General features: G+C 47.2%; 1 protein-coding gene across 1 annotated transcript in view; it reads right to left on the bottom strand.

Moving 5' to 3' along the window:
* Positions 1-3,681: 3,681 nt before the first annotated feature.
* NHSL1 (NHS like 1) overlaps positions 3,682-19,330 on the bottom strand; it is a 91,451-nt gene continuing 75,802 nt past the window's right edge. The window contains 4 exon segments of the mRNA XM_054722624.1: positions 3,682-5,604; positions 9,827-9,959; positions 10,471-11,419; positions 11,422-13,673. Coding sequence (XP_054578599.1) covers positions 4,908-5,604; positions 9,827-9,959; positions 10,471-11,419; positions 11,422-13,673 — 4,031 coding nt within the window. The 3' untranslated portion in view covers positions 3,682-4,907.

Genomic DNA, 19,330 nt, shown 5'->3' with positions numbered 1-19,330 from the left:
AGCCAACTCCTCGGTCCATGCTGTTAACCACTATGCCCCACTGGCAGGTAGCGGTCAAGAGTGGGCTACGACCGTCTGGAGGCGTTCTTGCATATCACATGCATAATCTCATGATGATAACTTCAGACATACATTTTAGACTAATTTTTGATAGAAAACAAGCTGGATTTCTGGTTCTGGAATTATTATGGGTATAAATTTTAAAATCCCAGGCAATTATTTTCCAAAGGTAATGTGTTTACACTGACAATTGATTCTTTGCATGTTTATGCTTGCCAAAAAGACACAAAAATTCTTTTTTAGCTCATTTACCATCCCCAACTAGAGACTACCTTCCAGCCCTCCTGACGAATGTCCACAATACCAGCCTCTATTGGTAAGAGGTAACTATTTCTAACACTTCCCCTACAGTTCTATATAAAATAGGCATCTCTTATGCAATAAATATCACTTTAAATAAGAGAAGCATATTTCTGGTCACTCAGATATTGTTGTAATCTGAAACATGTTCAATAAAAAAGCAATTTCATACTATTGAAATCCAGGTATCCCATTTTCCCTTCCTCTCCCATAATGCATAAAGCAAAACATTTTCCAGCCCTGATCAATCCGAGAGTAATTTTCATGGCAGTGAGTCAGTTATTATAATGATGTATGTAGGTTGCATGATTACAAGGTATCCCTTATGTCAACTTTTCTTTTGAGATTTTTATTCTCGTATCTGTAGGGAATTCATGTCTAGACTTTTTCTTAAGCTAAACCTTGCACCTTTGCTGTTGGTCTAATTCGTGCTCCACTGATTAGCCCTTCCTTTCCTTTCCTCATCAGGCTCTCCCTCTCCACACACTCTAATCACTCTCACTGACCACAGCCCACCAATGGAACGTGTAGCTTGTAAACAAGGCTAAGAACCCAGCCAAGTTACATCATTCCCTTCTTAAAAACCTTTGTTATTCCCCCATACTACAAAACAAAATCCTATTTTTTTAAAATGACATCCCAGGCCCTCTACATTCTTACTCCAGGTGACCATTCCAGTATCACGCCCCATTCTGTTTTACTTGAGACTTCTTTTAGCTACACGGCTTCCTCTAAACACTTTGGCTCTGTGCCCTTGCTCAGGTTATTTCTTCAGTCTGGAATGACTTTCTTCTGCCAACTCCCTATGCTTGGTGAGATCCTCCTCACCTGTGCAGTCTTACCTCCGGTTCACCACAGCCAATGCCTTGCCCACCCCCCTAGTCAGAAGCCGTGACATCTTCCTCTGAGAACCATCTCCCTCTCCTGCAAAGTCAGTGAAAAATACTTACCCGGTGAGCCTGGAGGTGGACAGCCCAAGGTGTTCTCACTGGACCAGTCTCCTCTGCCTTCCACACCCTGTGGCTTCCGTCCTTACTGGAGCTTCAGAGTTTGCAAGAGCACGGTTCCTCCTCCAGCTTCCCACCGTTCTAGGGAGAGGAGGGGGAAGGAAGCCACAAGAGGAATGGCACCTGCATGAGGAAAGCAACTTCCCAGACAACAGTGGGGGCGAGGGGTCTGGTGTTCCAGGTGGGCGCACTGCCAGCCTGAACCAATTCCACGTGTTCTGTTGGTAAGAGAATGCGTGCCGGCTGGGGTCCCGGCAGGATTTGCCCTGAATGTTCTTCCCTTTCCTCTACTCCCTCACCGATCTGTTTTACAGGATAGTCCATTGTTGATGCCTCTCTTCCCTAGGTTTGAAGTTCCTTAGTGATATCTCATCCGCAGTTTTCTATCTTAGAACTCCCTCATCCTCATCTAGGACATGAGATGTATTTAATAAAGGGCTTTTTTTTTTCCCCATTGCTGAACACACAACTACAGATTTACTACAGATTTGCTCTAGTCTTTATTCTGTAAATAAAGGTGGGCCTGTGTGGAAGGTAGTTTAAAGCAACTCTCTGAAAGAAACTAGATTATAGTAACTGAATAGCTTATTACAGAAAAAGAGACCTCAAAAGTCAGGTCCATGCTTTATCCAAAACTTGCCACCCCCAACAATATCCTAATAGCTGCCCAAGTAAAGTATCCTGCCTTGCTCATTTCATGACAGAATCGCAGCAATACACATAATTATTCATATTCACTTAATGGACAGAAAACACATTCAGACCAAATAAGGCCAATCCCAGCTTCACCTGTCCTCCCAGGAGGCCACCAGAGCTGGGTGTGGTGGTAGGTGGGGAGTGAGAGAGAGAGACAGAAACACCACCTTTCTTTCCTGTCATTGTGGTCCTCCACAAACAGAGAGACGCATCCATACACGAGAAGCAATGGCTTCGATCAATATTCTTCAGAAACAGGAGGGCAGAAATCAGGCCCAAGTTGAGGCTGCTTCCAACGGACAATCCAAATAGGTATTGGTTTCTCTCCCAACTTTTAGAAATACTGGAGTGGAAATCATTTAGGCCTGGGGCTTCTGTCTAGGACTACCTGGCACTTAAGGCCTCAGGGTAGAAGGAAGGGTCCAGTCTACCCTCATTGAGTGTTTCAGTATGATCTGCTCTGTTAACTGTGGCCGGCCCCGAGGAATACAGCCGTAAAACTAAAGATGCCCTATGGTTCAGGAAGGAATGCTTGTTTCCCTGTGTGTCATCCATCTCTCCACATCACATCATCTGAACTATCAGTCAATACACTATTTGCATTTTATTCCGAAGTCCCTGGCACATCGTTTAGAGCTGTTTTCCCGGATGTCCTTTGAGATGGCACCATCCAGAGTCTGGGATGTTCTAACTCCTCTCTGTTGGGTCCCACCTCCCACGGGCACCGTCTGGTCTTCACTGCTCCTCCGTTTGCATCCAGCAAAGCACTCAGCAGCTCTGCACTTTATTCAAAAACCCATGTACTCACAAAAAGAATGTCCAAATATTTCCTTTGCAATTGTTTTATTCCAAGCAAATTAAAAAACCTAATATATTTTCCTTTAAAAATGGGGTTTTTAAAAAAGTTTTATAATTAGTGTTGATGTTGCTTATCTTACCCTCAACATATATGATTTGTATATTAAGTTAAAGTTCTGATAGCCATGTACATTCTAATCTTTTCTAGGTATCTATGAGATTTCATATCCAAAAGCCAACACTACTTTTCTAAAATTAAGAAGAAAAAAAAAAAATCCTTGTTCCCAATGTACTAGACAATTGCTCCAACAGGTAAAAAATCCTTTGCTTTTGGCCAAATGCCGGGTCTTGATTTCTATTGTGTGAAACGAAGTGTTTGGTTTTTTTCAGAGAATGGAAGGAGCCTTAATTCTTTAGGGTTGGTTTTTTGTTTTGTTTTTGTCTCGAAGATGTGTCTAAAGTGGGCATCTGAACCTTATGATGATTTGGCCTGTGAGGTCCAACTTTGAGATGATATGTTCACATCAGGGAAGATGACATTAGGCAGCTGTCTTGTATGTAATCTAAGCATCTCAGCACTGCCACCTTAGGTCCCTCTAATGAAGAAGACAAGACTTCGATTTTATTTCACCAACATATCAAGTACATGGCAGTTGGGAGGGCATGGGGGGGGAGGGATCACAAGAACATGACATAAAAATAAATACTTTACACACGTTTTCCCATGTCTAAAAGTGTTAAATTCTAACTGAAGAAGATTGGAAGGTAATTACCTAACTCAATTATTTATAAAAAATATAAAAACACACAAACCACGTGATGCAAAAAAAAATCTTTTTAATCTAAAAACTCATTTCCCAGGGCTAATTCATTGCCAAGCCCTACCAATTTTTATCAGTTTATTAGACTAACAAGAGCTATTCAGCATTTTCGTCAAAGTAAGATAATATATAATAGATTTCGATAAACCTTTCTCAGTGAGGATATGGTACTGCAGGCAGTTCAAGAAAAAAATAGCCATAACTTTGTCTTTGGTGTAACCAAAAGGATATCCAAAAGTTAGCAAATGTTGACGTTTGAAGTGATAAGAAATCGCCGAATGGAAGTTTAAACTCTGGTAAAAAACAGGTGTACAAGGAAAAGCTCCACCCACAGTTCTGTAGTGCAAGTTTTCAAATTTCATTCTGAAAAATAAGTTTATTTCATAAGCAGGAAACAAATTGCAGCAGTGTATCACTCGCTCCTCTGCCTTCTCTCACCCTCTCTGCATGTGCACACCCTCATTTCAGTTCTCGAAGGTCCTCGCGAGAAAGGAGGAAATTCATTTAAAAATTACCCACGTTTCTAAAAATCGGGCTGAGAGTTGTGTCTGTGGCTGCACGGCAGCAGGCTCCGACTACAGCGTTTCCACTCCCACGTGTTTGTCATTTTTACAAAAAAGAAACAAAGCCTTTTTTCCCCCAGAAAAAAGTACCTGAACCAATTAGTCACGTAGCCCTTTCCCCACCTTTCGGGTTAACCAGGACAGCACACCTGCGCATATACCCCTGTGTTCTGTGCACTCAGAACCAGCAAATCTACCACCTCGTTCTCGAAGAGTGGTCCTCTCCCTTCCGGAACGCACTCGTTTCCACAACCGACTTTCGAAGCAGCACCACCTAGCCCAGAAGCCTCCATTACTGTGTCTTTTCCCCCTCGTATATCTGTACATGTTGTCTGTGTGTCTGTGTATTTTTTTAAACATAAAAAGTGTTCAAAATGCACACATACACACACCTATTCACACACACCCAACATTTAGAAAAAAAAAAAAAAATCTTCCCCAGGAAGCACTTTCAGAAGTTAAGCTTCTACTTGCTTTTAAGCCACAGGGCAAGTGCCAAGGGAGTCCTAAGTGACCCCCATCCACTGCAGGCATGGCAGCGCCCGGTCCACAGCACACACACGGGCGGGATCCCTGGGCAGACAGTGAAGGGTTCCTCGGGCTTCCTAGAGCGATGGGCTGTGCATCTCCCTCACGTCACCTGGGAGATTCCATTCTTGCCCCTAACTTGCTTCCCTCAGGGGACCCCCGCACTGTTCCGATGGGCCCCTGCCCTGGGCACTGGTTGTCCCATCTGCGGGGCCACACTGCAGGCTGCCCCCAACCATGTCATCCCCCACCAGTCCGTCCAGGGAACAGCCCCTTGCAGCGCCCAGGACACGGCGAGCCCTGGTGTCCACAGGCTCCGTGGCCTCCCCTTCCCCTTCTGAGATGACGGTCATGGGGCTGCTCTGGATCCGGTTCCGCAGGCTGTACCTGCTGCTGGCTGCGGAAGGTGGGGTTCGACTGCGGCCGTACCTGGGGCCGGAAAAGGACAGACTCCGAGGCATCAAGCCTTCGTTCCTGGCCCACTCCTCCTGGGCCCTTCTGTTCTTGCTCGGGGAACAGCTGGACGGGCTGTCGGGAGCGTCCGGCGCGGGCTCCGACCTTGACCTCTGGAACCTAGGGTCTGTGTTCTTGAGCATCTCGGCTGCGGACATGCGGGCACTGGTGTCGGACCGACTCCCCTTTTTCAGCAGCAGAGCTTTGAAGTTGTCACTGCTGGTGCTGCTCTTGCGGACACTTCTCTGAATCGATCCCACCTGCTTTGGGGAGGCCAGGCTGGGGGCAGCACCGGTGGGGGTCACTGGCGGGGAGGGAGAGTGGTTTCTGGTGTGATCGTCCTCTGAATCTTTACGGCCAAGGACTTTCCTCTTGGATCTGAGATTTAAAAACATTAAGATAAAGGCTAATTCCAAATGGGCCACTGGATGTCAGCCACAACCACCCTGCTTATCTGAACGCACCTTCAGGTCACCATCTATGTAAACCTCCAAACACCCATATACAAGAATAGTTCATTGTATTTACCATGTGTGCCCATGACCCAGCTATAATTATTAACTTACTAGAGGCCCGGTGCATGAAAATTCGTGCAGTGGGGGGTGGGATTGGGTGGGGGGGGAGGGTCCCTCAGCCTGGCCTGCCCCCTCTCACAGTCCGGGAGCCCTCAGGGGATGTCCTACTGATGGCTTAGGCCCGCTCCCCGAGAAATCCTGATTGGATTTCATGGTGCTGGCAATGAAAAGGCCTAAGAGATAAGCCAATTCCCAGAATACCCTATCCCCTCTACCGAGAAGGGCCCCCACTCAGGTTCTAGAACAATTCTACAAGAGTTTGACATAAAACCAGTCTTCCTTGGCTCTTTCTGGGCCTTTTGTCAACTCCTAGAAGTCCAATGGTCCAGAAAACAAAAGCGAACCTCCCACACCATGTCCTGTTTCGTGACTCATGTTAGAGAACTTCTAGCTGACCAAGAAAATGTGGGGGCTGTGGGGAGAGTATGAGAGAGGAGGGGCCTTCAGGGAAAGCGAAATGTTTCCTGCCTCAGTCGCTGAGAACCTCCCTGTTCCATGTGTTTTCTGCTGAGAGTGAGTCAGAGATAATAAAGCCGACGGCCAAGTGGCCCCCTGCTGGTCTTTTCATAACAACAACTCAGGGCGCCAGGAACCCTTTAGCCAAGTTCAGGTGGACTTGCTTTAAGGACACATGGTACATCTGATGAATAAGGATGTGGGAGTATTTCCTTTTCTGCTATAAAATTCTAGAATATGCAGCAGGGAAAGGTTGAGAGGGTGCTATCTGTACACACAGATCAAGGGTTGAACATGAGGACTACCAACTTCTCGCTGTGTGACCTTGGACCTTCACTCATCTATGCTGCACCTGAGCGTTCATACTTGTCACATGGGGATGATGGTGTCAGCCTCACAGGTTTGTGAGGATTCAATGTGACAAAGAATCCGTGGAGTCACATGGACCTGGGTTCACTCCCATTGCTTAAAGCGACCTTGTTCAGTTACCTTGGGCAACTTAAAATTTCTGATCCTGTTTCCTATATGGAAAAGGGGAATAACAGCAGATAGCACATAATTTATCCATCCAGATGGATGCAACGCCAGCCACAAAATGTCAGGCACAGAGAAGGTGCTTAATAAACCTTTGAGTGTCACTTAGGAAAATATAATTTCCCTTCCTGCCTCTAGGTCAGGCTTCAGTGCTGTTGTCATGTGACCTGCACAGCAAGGCATGGAGGAGGGTGGGCCATGATGGCCGTCCTGGGTTTGATGCTCCCAGGGTCCTCTCCATGCTTCTGGCCAAAAAGGAGCCACCAAAGTGGAAAACAGGAAGTAGTAAGGACCCAATTTGGAGGCTGAAAGGTGGCCAGACCTGATGTGGCACCAGCCCCTTTGGGAATGCAGAGCCTGCCTATGATATCTAGGTTCATGGTCCTGCTCAGCTGTCAATAAAAGCAATGTTCTAGAGTAAGTTAATGAGCGACTGACAGAAACCATAGAAATACTAACATCTCAGAACTGTAGAGCTAGAAAAGACTTTAGACGGTTTAGTCTGACCAGAGAAGCTGCCTGAGGTCTCAAGAGCGAAGTCACACAGCTGAATACAAGAACTGGGACCTGATGGAGTATTTTTCCATTTATAGCACACGGCTTCACAATTTCAACAGGTTGCCCCCTCCCCGCCTCCCCCCCCCCCCCCCCCGCCACAAAAGCAGCTTTGCTCATCCCATTTTTGCAGGTACTGGTTTGTGATATCATTTTTTATTTGGTTTTTCAACGAAGAGGATGTGCCGAGCGCCACACAACAACCCACAGCTATCCTTGATTAAAGCTATGGCCTTTAACTGCAGATTCAGAATTAAAGAGAAGGGATGGAAATTTATAAAAAGTAGTGTTGTTTTCCAAGAACAGCTGCCCTCTAAAATAAGAAATTAAGTCTAAACATTTGAGTTCTCTGCTTTTATATTGTGTGCGTATTTTAAAAGAAGATGGCTGTAAAAGGCGCTTAAACAGTTAACTCTGGCTTGAAAACTAATTACTTCAATGAATATAAAAATTTCACACCTCAACTGGTGTGCTACATGTCCCATCTGGCTTCCAATCTGAAGTGAATTTATTTGCATTCTAAAACTTGAAAGCTGTGTTTCAATTTAGATATTCTTACTTTGAACTATCAGCTTAGGTACGGAAGGGGATATAAAAGAAAGCCCTAAAAATCACAAACTTTAGGTGGATTTGGATTATGTCCGCTAATATATTGTCTGTGCTAAAATAAAAACCAGCACATGTCCTTGCTCTCTCTTTGCAATCCTATCCTACGTGGACTTTACGGCTACCATGTGCACATAGGCTAATTCAGACAGGCCAATTCCTACATCTGCTGTAGACATAATTATAATTACGCTCTAGATATAATTCTCTAGTAGGAGAAACCTCAAATTTTTCAGGGCCTCAAGAAGGTTGCTAAAATAAAATATAGAGATCTCTGGCATATTTTTAGGGAAAGCATGTTGTAATTTAGGCCCACAACAGTTGGGTTCTCACTGAGACCAAGTATTTAGTACACAGAGCGGCCAGGCAACACATCTCCCCTGCGGACTGCTGTCATAAATACATACGCCTGCACATTTACCAACCCAGTGCACTCCAGACTAAAGGAAAGCCGCCGAGTCTTGGAACAACTTCCAAACAGTTAAATACCAATTGGTTTCATTTAATTCAGAAAATATTTATTGAGTGCTTATTATGTATCTAGCATGGTTAGACTTAGAAACAGCTGTGTAAGCCGCTAGACATGCCATTAAAGTTGATTTCAAAGACTGCATCATTATTTGTTTCCCTGTTTCAAGAAATAATTTGGTAACTAGCTACCTTTTTATTCCTAATGATGATATCAAAGAGAACAGTCAGACAATGTTAAAGGAACAGTCTGTGGCGTCTGTTGGGATGTTATACCATTACTAGAGCCAAGAGGTAAAAAATACAATTCTTCACAAACGCCTTAATTCGCCAGCTTGTATTTTTCCCTCCCAAATTAGGTGTTTATGTGTTGCATGAGGAATTTCAGGTAGAGACAGCACTATGCTTTTCATCGCATGCAATCGTTTTTGTTCTATTCCAAGAATTGGGAAAATGGTCATACACAAGGTTAGTCACACAATCAGGAATTTTTTTGTTTCCGGAGGGAAAAAAGAGGCCTTGATTCAGAGCAATACAAGACTTTGGAAGCATAAGGGCATGTGTAAGAATGAACTGAAAATACTCTGGTGAAGAAGTCTAGGAAGAAGCAACGGTTTTATATAGAAAGCACTTGCACATATATAATCTTTATATAGTTTTTACAATGTCACTGTTGTGAGAGTACTTGGCTGTTTACAACCAGAAAAATGAGGCAGTAAATAAAACTTCAGTGTTAAGTCCTATTCACTCAAGGTGACCACATGTAAAAAATATAAATAGTACAGGCAGTTCTTTTAAAACTATTTGTTCTTGATTTTTTCAAACCCAATAATCTCTGATGCCAGTAGGTGGCACTAGCAGCATACAGTAAAACAAGTAGATTTAATTCCTTTTGCTCCTGCTTAAAAAAGATGTACTCTTTAATTGAAACGTGTAAGCAGCCAAAGAAATTGCACTATAAAATCCTGGTTTTTCTGTAACATAAACAACAACAACGCTGCGCCATTAGGAAAGTTCCTGTCCTATAGCGCTAGTCTGTGCATCTTACGTCCACAGAACAAGCCTTCCTCCCCCGGACTGGACCGGGGCTGCTCTAATCCAACTCTTAAATACCCTGTCAGGTGACTGACACACTGCATTCCTGGCCAGCAAGAGCAGTGCTGACCAGAGGCATCACACTGAGCCTCTGATCCCCATGTCATCATAAAAATTAGTGGAACACAGTAACACAGAAACTGGAGTCCGAGGAAATAAAAATGTAGAAACGCACGGAAAAAAATCAATAACCCAGTTAATGAAACCTAATTGGGAGACAGAAGAAACCTCAAGAAAGAAATACAAATCGAGGAACCATTTGGAAGAGGGGGACTCCAAAAGGAGAAGGAAACGTGAGGAGTTTTGGGTACCTGTGAATAGCTGCGAAGAGGTCTTCTGTGGTCCGGGGTCTACTGGGGGTCATCACCTCATCACCCCCTTCCTCCTTAAGGAAGTCAAAGACCTCTGGGGAAGAGCCAGCCGCCTCGGTCTCCGGCACCCGGGCTGTGGAGAAGCAAGCAAGCACACACAGGATTCACAAGTGACTTGAATTTCAGTCCTGAGCCAAGCTCCCCGTACGCTTCCCTGTCATTCCCGACAGCGTGAGAACCGCAGGGACGGGCATTGGGGTCTGTAGTTGGATATTTTATAAGGACGGGGAGCATGCCAGCCAAAGCTCTTCCTTTTGTGTTCAAGTCTGGAACTCAGAAGGAAGCTCTTAAATTGTGTTGTAACATTGCTTTGTGGCTCTCGGGAAGGGAGAGTACTCAGTGCTATTTAATACCCAGCCTGCTGCAGACCACCCCCCGCCCACCCCACCTCTCCACCCCTCTATTCTCTGTCCTTCTGTAAGCTCTACCCTTGGATCTAGATTTTTTAAAATTTCACAAAATGCCAAGCTGAGTGTGAGGCAGCGCAGAAAACCCAGACTGCTGGCTCTAACGTGCACACGCACAGCCCTGTCTGCCTCGGCTGCACACGGTCGGAGAGGAACAAGGGAGAAAACCAGACTCACGCCCTGGGTCCTGCAGAGCCGGGCAGCTCTCCTCCGCGTGGCCCCCGCGGTCCGCGCTGTTCTGGGTGCCTGGCTCCTCCTGCGTGGGGGCTGGCGAGGCACTGGGCTGCACCATGGGGACATTGGCTTCCCTCCTGCCTGGGGACGTGGGTCCTGCAGCTCCTCCCTCAAGCACCGAGCTGCCGGAGTCCGTCTCATCAGAACCAGCCGGGGCTGCACCACGCCCGCGGGCCTCTCCCCTCGTGGGGCTGGGCGCCGCTCCACTCACGTTCTCCGCGGGCTCCCCTGCGAAATCTCTCTGCGGAGGTGGCACCACCAGGAACAGTTTGGGCTTCTTGGAGATGGGGGGTGGCTTTTTGCTGGGCGAAGGCCCGGGGGCCCTCTGGAGCGGGGCGGTCCCGGGGCCCGGCCCGGCCTCTGGCTCCCCGGCGCTGCCCGGGCTGCTGCGGCCGCGCTCGGCTGCACCGTCCCGGTGACCCTGACTCATGCTCTTGGCAGGAGGCGGCAGCGAGCTCGTCACGGAGGCAGGCTGGCTTTCACTCTCCATTTCATTTATGCTATTTCGGGACTTCAGGAAGGCAGATGGCTTCAAATGATACTGGGGCACAGGCGGAGTTCGTTTTTCCTGAGATGCTTGTTCGGATGGCGGTGCTCCCTGGGCTCCCGGGTTCCTTCTCACCGGCCGGAGCTGCACCGTCTGCAGGGCCTCGGTGGTGATCAGGGGCAGGGGCGGCCGGCCGCCCTCCTCCTTGGCCCCCGGCGGTCTGGAGGCCTCCTGGGGGGAGACCGGCTGGCTGGACTTTCTGAGTGAAGGCCTGGCATCTTTCATCCACTTGGGGTCGAGTGGTGGGGCAGGAGGGGGGACGCAGGAGGGCAAAGACGGTGGAGGGGGTGGCACCGGGGCAGGGGAGTCCAGGAGGGGGCTCCGGGCGGTGGGGGGGGAGGAGGAGGAGGAGGGAAGCACGAGTCGGGAGGAGAACCCAAGGGCGTGAGGACCTCTGGGGGCGGCGGGGGGAACAGGGGAGACCGAGGCAGAGGAGGGCCCTCGGGGGAGTCTGCCAAGGGCGGGGGAGGAGGGAGCAAAGGAGACGTGTCCGCAGGACACGGGGAGGACGGCGAGGGGACAGCGGGGACAGCGAGGAGGGCGGCCGGTGCCGAGTCCAGCCTCCTCACCGTCCCGCCTCCCTCCGTGGACGTGTTCGAGGACAGCGACGTGGACGACGAGGAGATGGAGACCGAGGACACCAGGGAGGACTTCCTCTCCGGGACCTTGGGCTTGGGCTTCCCCTTCCCGCTGGCGGGGGACACGGCCTTCAGAAACACAGGCACGGGGGTGAGCGCGGTGGGTGTGTTGGACTGGCTGGAGTAGCCGCTGGAGGGGGAGGTGACTCGGTGGGACTTCTCGGGCGACGTGGCCTTTGGTTTGGCTGGGCCGCCGGGCACGTGGGGCGCCGCGGCCCTGCACGCCTCCTGGACTTGAGCGAGCGGCCCGTTGCCCGTGGGCGCCCCGCCGCCGGCCGGGCAGCCCCCGCCGGGGCTGGCAGGGTCTTCCTGCAGGCCCGTGTAGTCGATGTAGTAGCCCCACGGGTCCGCGTACTCGGACCTGACGCTGCTCGTGTCGCTCTGGGACGGCGTGACCCCGCCCGGCGCGCAGCAGCCGTGGGGCGCGGTGGCGGAGGCCAGGCTGCTGCCCCCGCTGACGGTGCTCTGGCTGCGGGAGCGCGGCAGCCACGGCTCCTCCAGGTCGCTGCAGGGGCTCTGGGAGGGCGACAGGCCGGCCTGGCCCCGGAGGCTCAGCTGCAGCGAGTGCTGGAGGGAGGCGATCAGGCTCTCGTTGAGCACCTGCCCGTTGGCCGGGGCGTTCTTCTTGGGCACCCTGCGCAGGGAGTCCGTCCGAGAGGGGGGCAGGGGCGGCTTCTTGGCTTTCTTCAAGGAGATGTTTCGGGAATGGGGTTTGTCCCCTTGGTGGTTCTTCGGGGCTCGTCCATCAAAAACATTGATCACGCTGTGCCTGGGGTTCCCAAAGCCATTGCTGCCGCTGCACGGATTCCCAGGCCCGTGCCCAGCATCGGGGTGCAGAGATGCATAGTAGCCATCGTGGTCCTCTGAATACAGGGACCTGGCGCCCTCTCTGTGGGGCGTGTGGTCCAAACTGCAGCTGCTCAGGTTACTTCCAGGAGTGGAGCAACCAGGAGTCGCCAGGTGAGGCTTCAGGGGGGATGCCCGCCCGCTCCCCGAGGCACTGTATTCCCAGGGCTCCCCGCCTCCTGAGTCACTGGGCTCGCTCTTGCCGTCCACATCCTGGGGGTGGGCTGGGAAGTTCGGGTTCTTTCTACAGGTGTAGACCATGGCTTGGGACCCGTTCTCCTGGTTTGCTGGGGTGTTGAGGGAGACCGCCGAGTCACAGAAGGCCAGGAGGGTGGCTGCCCTGGGAGGGTGGGGATCGAAGGCCTGCGAGGGGATGGTGGGGGGACCCTCACTCCAGGTGCCACCGGGAGACTGGCGATCGCCTTCCCCAGAGTGCCTGGACAGCAGGTGGTCTCTGGACTTCACCTTTGTGTGGGAAGCGGAGCTGGCCATCCTACTGTCCGGCTGCCCCAAACCCTGAGCAGTCTGAATAACAATAACCTCTGAGGAGGAGGAGAGGGTGGCGTTGGGGATGACGCTGGTGCTGTACGTCCCGTGGGGAGACACCACGCACGCTGGGCTTGCCCTGTTTTCACTCTCCAAGTGCCTCAGCTCCTGAGACTTGGGCCTAAAAAGCGTCCCGGTCCTTGAGGCACCCGCTAACTGCCCTAAGTTTCCGCACGCGCCATCCAGGTCTTGCGCAGGGCCCGGGGCGCCTGGCCGGGGATCCAGGGACTGAAGGCTGGCCCTCGCTCCGCAGCGGGGCAGACTGTGGAAACCCGCATCGGTGTTGAGGCGAGAGGGGAACACGATGCCCGCAGAATCGCTCAGCACAGACATGTTCCCGGACGAGCCTGAGAAGTGGCTCATCTGGGCGGCGATGCCCAGCCCCTTCTGGGCCCTGATTCTCCTCATGGAAGGCGGCACGACTTTCACCTCCTCCGTCTGACAGCTGGAGTCCCGGGTTTCCGAGCGCTGCCCCGCGGACCGGCAGCCGCCGTGCCGCCCTAGTGTGGAGCAGTGGTCTGGGGCGTACACCGAGTGGCCACCAACAGCATCCTGGCCGCTGCCAGAGGCTGGAGATAAAGCAGAAGGAGGCTCGTTACCTAAAACTCGGTCTCTTAGCTCATCACCTGAACCCTCACCTCCTTCTGACCCTGCCGTACTTAAAAATAACACACACACACACACACACACACACACACACACACACACACACTTCTCTATTTCATCTAGTTTCTTTCCTCCCGTAGGCACCTGAGTTTAAATAGTTACCAAATAGCTCCTAAAATAAAAACCCTTATTATGAATTTCATGTACTTAATTTGTACTTCAAACCCTCCTATCGGTTAGGTGCTGCATATGGAATTCTTAGGTACCCCCTTTGAGATCAAGGCTGAGAGCTCTGTGGAAGGTTTACTTTCCAAGTAACCTCCTTTTGGTTTTGTAAAGATTCCCAAGTAGCCAGTCACCCACGAGGCGCCCGCCCAGAGCATCTATCTGTCACGCAGGGGCTGTCTTTTCCAAAGACAGATGAATGTAGCAGTTCAACAACGGGGCTCCAAAGACGCCATTTGTGAAGGATATGGGTATAAAACAGTGTTAATTACATTAATTTCTATGGCAGAAGAAAATCCTAAGGAAAAGAAAAATGATTTATAGGCCCATCTGTGTTTCAAACATTTCTATTATCCATCTCAAGCGATTATCATCTGTCTGTCAGTGACATTCAAAATTCAACAGCAATCTGTTGTGTTCTGGTAGGGAAAAAGCAGCGGGAACTGATCCAGTGAGCGTTTCCTCAAATTAGCGTTATTCATTTCTTGGAGCTTTACAAAAAGAAAAAAAGCACAAGGAAGGCCAAACAGAGAGGGACGTGGATGAGAAAACACCTTAAATGTAGATAACAGTTAGATTTCAAGTACCTAGGAAAGAACAGAAGCTTAAAAAAAAAAATCATGAAGGCACAATGTACAGAGAAAAAAGTCAATTCATGCAGAGTCATCATTAGGACAAATTAAGTCTTGAAAATCAGTAGCAAAACCACAGTTCTCGCTACACTGTTCTCTCCCAACAAGGACCCGAAAAGAGCTGAAGCAGGGGCCTGCTGAGTGATGCTGCTTGGGCACCCACCAGGACTACTGTTCGCCCGGCAAGCACACTGGTGGCGGTGGGATTCTGGAGCACTCCCTCCACACCCCACATAAACCCCCGAGTGCATCTAAAGCTTTGTGCTCATCCAAACAGCAAAGCACTTCACTAAAATGGCAGCCATGTTCCTGGTACAAACCGCAAGGAGATGTCGCCCTGTGGAGGCAGGCACCCAGCACAAAGCCCTTCCCTTCACTGTGCTGATGGAGAATCACTTTTGTACTCATCTCTCTACCCAACGGGATCCATTTCCTTCTCCTTCCCCTCTGCCAAGTACCCACTCACTAAAGATACACACCAACTCACACACGCACACTCACACATAGGCATATGAGGTTCTCCCTTAGAAAGAGCAGAAGCAAGCAAGAGGGCAGGAACAGAAGAAAAACCCACTTTGCGGAAAAGAGAAACAAAAGGTACACGTTTTGCCATTTGGTACAAGTATAGAAGGAGGGAGCCTGACTTGTATGGCTCTATCAGTTTGTAGCAGTTTGATTCCAAACATTCAAGATACCTATTCTACTCAATGATGGGATTTAATATCTTTTTTTTTTTCTTCCCGAAATTGTGGTAGTTTTTGCATGGGGTCAATGGTAGATTTTTAACTGTCTCTAAGGGCTATCATGTCCTGTTCTTTCAGGTTACAATTGTTGAACGTGAAACCATTCTAGGCTTCTGAAAATGAGAATATAGCCACTTATTTACCATCTACAGCCAAGTACAATTTTCTTATGAAAATAACACTATTTTTCTAAAGACCTTTAAAAATGGAAAAACTCGTATATCATTTAACAGAGGGGCCACCAAAATTCTATTCCGAAAACAGGTACTCCAATATTTTCACACTATAAAAAGTGTCACAATATTACAGATTCAGATGCTACATTGATTAGAATTAAAGAACAAAACCAGACTACAAAAAGAGAACTACAAACAAGTATAAACAATCAGATGCTGCTAAAAATATTGATGGGATTTATCTGATTTAAAAATATAATGTAAAGAAATAATTACGTATATTTTCTTTTACTTATTATATAATACTATAAGGGGTTTTCAATTTTTAAAGAACACATGTAATCAAAGATAGAAATCTATGAGTTAGTTTATTTAAGGTTTACATAGGATTTTTAAAAGTCTTATCAGCACCTGTAACTAATATATTATTGCATGTCAAGTATAACTGAAAATCTTAAAAGGTTTTGGCAGGTCTTTAGTAATGTTTTTAATACAAACTATCAGGCATTATTCATAAGAAGATTCCTTTAAATGAGGCTTTTTCTGCTTGGGAAATACATATTGGGATAAGTTCCAGAAATAGCCAAATATAATTTCCATCAACAAATGAATCCTATCTGAGTCTAAAAAAGAAAAGAAACCTCACAATAGGGTGTTCAAATATATTTCAATGTATGTTTAAGATAAGATTAAAGGAAAAAATTAAAATTTTGTCCAATTCTTTTAAATGGAAGGCAACAAATAATAAGTCATCAAATATATTTTGGAAGTAAACAGAAAATATCACAACCTTGATTTTAAAGTGTTGTATATTAGCTAGTCTCTAGAGCCCACCATCTACAGATTTTGAAGTAAAAGCTGCATATAATTAAGCATAATATATGCTCAGAGAGGTGAAGGAACCAGCCGGAAGTCACCCATATAACTATAACTCTAATTCTGGACACACCTCTGGTTAGATTTTTTAAAACTCCAAAGCCCTGGCAACCTGGGTAGTGTTTAGTGGATAGGACATCTAGACAATTCCTAAAATGAAGAAAGAAAAAGTATGATTCAATTTTTTCCCTAAATGTTACTGTATTCAAATGTTATTTTTCCCTTATTCTATCTACCATTCCTTCCAACTAGTCTACCTATAAAACTAGTCATTGTGCCCTGGCCAGTGTGCGCAGTGGTTAGAGCTCTGGCCCATGCACCAAAGGGTTGTGGGTTCGATTCCCAGTCAGAGGCACATACCAGGGTTGCAAGTTTAATCAGGGCGAGTGTGGGAGGCAACCAACCGATGTATCTTTCTCACATCAATGTTTCTCTCTCCTACCCTCTCTTTCACTCTCTAAAAACTAATGGAAAAAAATATCCTCAAGTGAGGATAAAAACAAAAAATGAGAGTCATTGTCTAATTGTCTTTTTTTTTTTTTAACTAGTTCTAACTTAGATATAGCTGTCTCAGTTGACCTCCAGCTGTGATCCAGGTCATGTCATTGACTGTGCAATGACATCAACTGTTGCACATCTGGCAACAATCACAACATTGATGATATGGGGAAAGCTATTTTTTTTCCTCCAGCCTTAGTAGTGGTTCCATGTCACATGCAAAAGAGAAATAAACATGAGCTCCAGGGGCTCAAACATTCATTTAACAAATATTACAACGACAGAAGATATGAGTTACCAAGCTGGCCAAATCATTCTAGTGAGGTCAAAGAGGCAAGTGAGTGATTGGCCCATACTGGTTGGCTCAGTAAAAAAATGATAAACGTTCATAATTCTGAGGTTCTAGAATTCCTATTACATGCATATATAGATAATTCACACTGAATACTTAATGTGTATGTGCATTTTATCTGGGCCAAACTATTCTTACACCCTTTGCACAAAGCCATCCAAAACCTAGCCATTTTGGTTGGAAAGCCAATTAAAATGTAGCCTACCCTTGAAACATCAGCCTTGTTATCTTACAAAGGGTCTATCTTTAAAGTTGCTCCTTTTGGTTAAGACACATCTCTTAAAGATCAGTTCAAATACAAATGTTACCTGAGTCCTGTAAGAGATTCGCTCATTAAGCACCTACTGAACATACATGTACATATTAATTTCTCAAATTAATTTGCCGTCATCTAAAAGAGAAAAAAAAAAGTTTGAAAGAGCGATACAGGAGGACTGGCCACTAAAAAAAAAAAAAAAAAAAAGAAAAGAGGCATGTGGGGGCATGAACCACAGACAGACCTCACAATCCTGGGGTGCCATCTTGCCTTTGTTCTAACCCCCATGTATGGGCTAAGACGAGCACCTGGACGTCATCTGGGTCAATGGAGCTACCCAGCGCAGAAGCGAAGCATTGCTACTCTTGTCTCGCTGCAGTCCGCAAGGCAGAGCCTAATACTGGGAACTGAATGGCAGTCCAAGAGGAAATGTCAGGTAAAGAAGAATGGGCAGGGGTGCTGGGAACACATACATAGGAACAGTGTCTGTAGCACCTGGAAGCTGAAATGCTACCTCAAAATGCTAGAATAGGCATACCATTCATTTTAACGAAGAGGCAAGTTCAGAAGTAAGAATTCTGAGTTTCTAGAGTAAAACCGTTAATAGTAGTAAAAGTAAAAACATCAGGTGAGAAAGTACTTATAATGAAATAAGTCCAGAGGTTGGCTGAAGAGAAAGGCACATTTCTAGAAAGGTAGTATTAAGTTCCCTATAGTAATTACAATAGCAGCTCTTATGCTCAGAGTAGTACCAGATACCGAGGGCTTCACTTATATTAACTCATTAAATGCAAACAACCCTCCCTCGAACGAGAAAGCAGACTCAGAGCGGTGAAGGAACCAGCCGGAGGTCACCCAGAGAGGTAGTGGCAGAGGGAGGGCCCAATCCAAGCAGCCTGGCCCCAGAGTCCCTGTGCGGACCCAGTCTGCCCGGCTGCCTCTGCAGACATTCCTGAAGGGCCCATTAAAAACCAGAGGAGAAGTGAAGACAGAAAGAGGAGAATGAAGAGATTATCCACAGTGTGTATACAGGTAAGCAGAAACAAATGGGTAAGTGAATAATGAAGTAAACAACCTCTCCACTAGCTAGTTTTTTGTTTTTTTTTTCTGTTTTTATCACAGGTTGAAAAATACTGACTCAAAATCTATGAAGTTGTTTCACTGGGAGTACAGAAATGCACTATCCAACCTAAATGACTATTTTCCATCATACTAGTAGTTACTAACTATCCCACACTGCTGTCTCTTTGATGACAGTGCCACCGATATTGTCAGTATAACTAAGGAAGCCCATATCCGTAACTTTAAGTTCTAGAACGAGTTTTCAGTTTTATGAAAACTTTAAAATCTAAATGAAAAGTAAATTTCATTGTGGCAGTTCCCCACTGTTCAAGGTGCATAGAGATGATGACATAGCTATGAATTTCTACCATCCCAGTGAACAGTTTTCATATAGACTTCTCGTCTTACCTTGTCACCAAAATTCAATACATCATCTGCATGGGGTGTTAAGATGTGTACCCAGTGCCTCATTCAGGAAAGAAGCTGGCCCTTTGGGGCACCAGATGGCTATCAGAATGTATCGATTTCGTAAGCATCACAGATGAGGTTAGCATAGGAATGCTGAGCAGCAATGAGGGGCAACAGAATACAGTTCTGATGAGCCATACCTAGCTCCTTCTGTATGTTGTCAGGGACTCCTGTAATAGTCTTTCTCCTTTTGACTTTCTTCGGTCGTCTTACCAGAGTGTCTGTGTAAATTAGAGACCGCCGAAGGCTGGCCTGGCGATCGAAATTCTCCCCTAATGTAGAGTAGTAGAACAAGCAAAGCAATGTTATTTTTAAGCAAGCTGACACCATGC

The sequence above is a fragment of the Eptesicus fuscus genome, chromosome 10, assembly GCF_027574615.1.
Source record: "Eptesicus fuscus isolate TK198812 chromosome 10, DD_ASM_mEF_20220401, whole genome shotgun sequence".
Classification (NCBI taxonomy): Eukaryota; Metazoa; Chordata; class Mammalia; order Chiroptera; family Vespertilionidae; genus Eptesicus; species Eptesicus fuscus.
The sequence above is the reverse complement of the archived record's forward strand: the minus strand, read 5'-3'. Positions and strand labels throughout refer to the sequence as shown.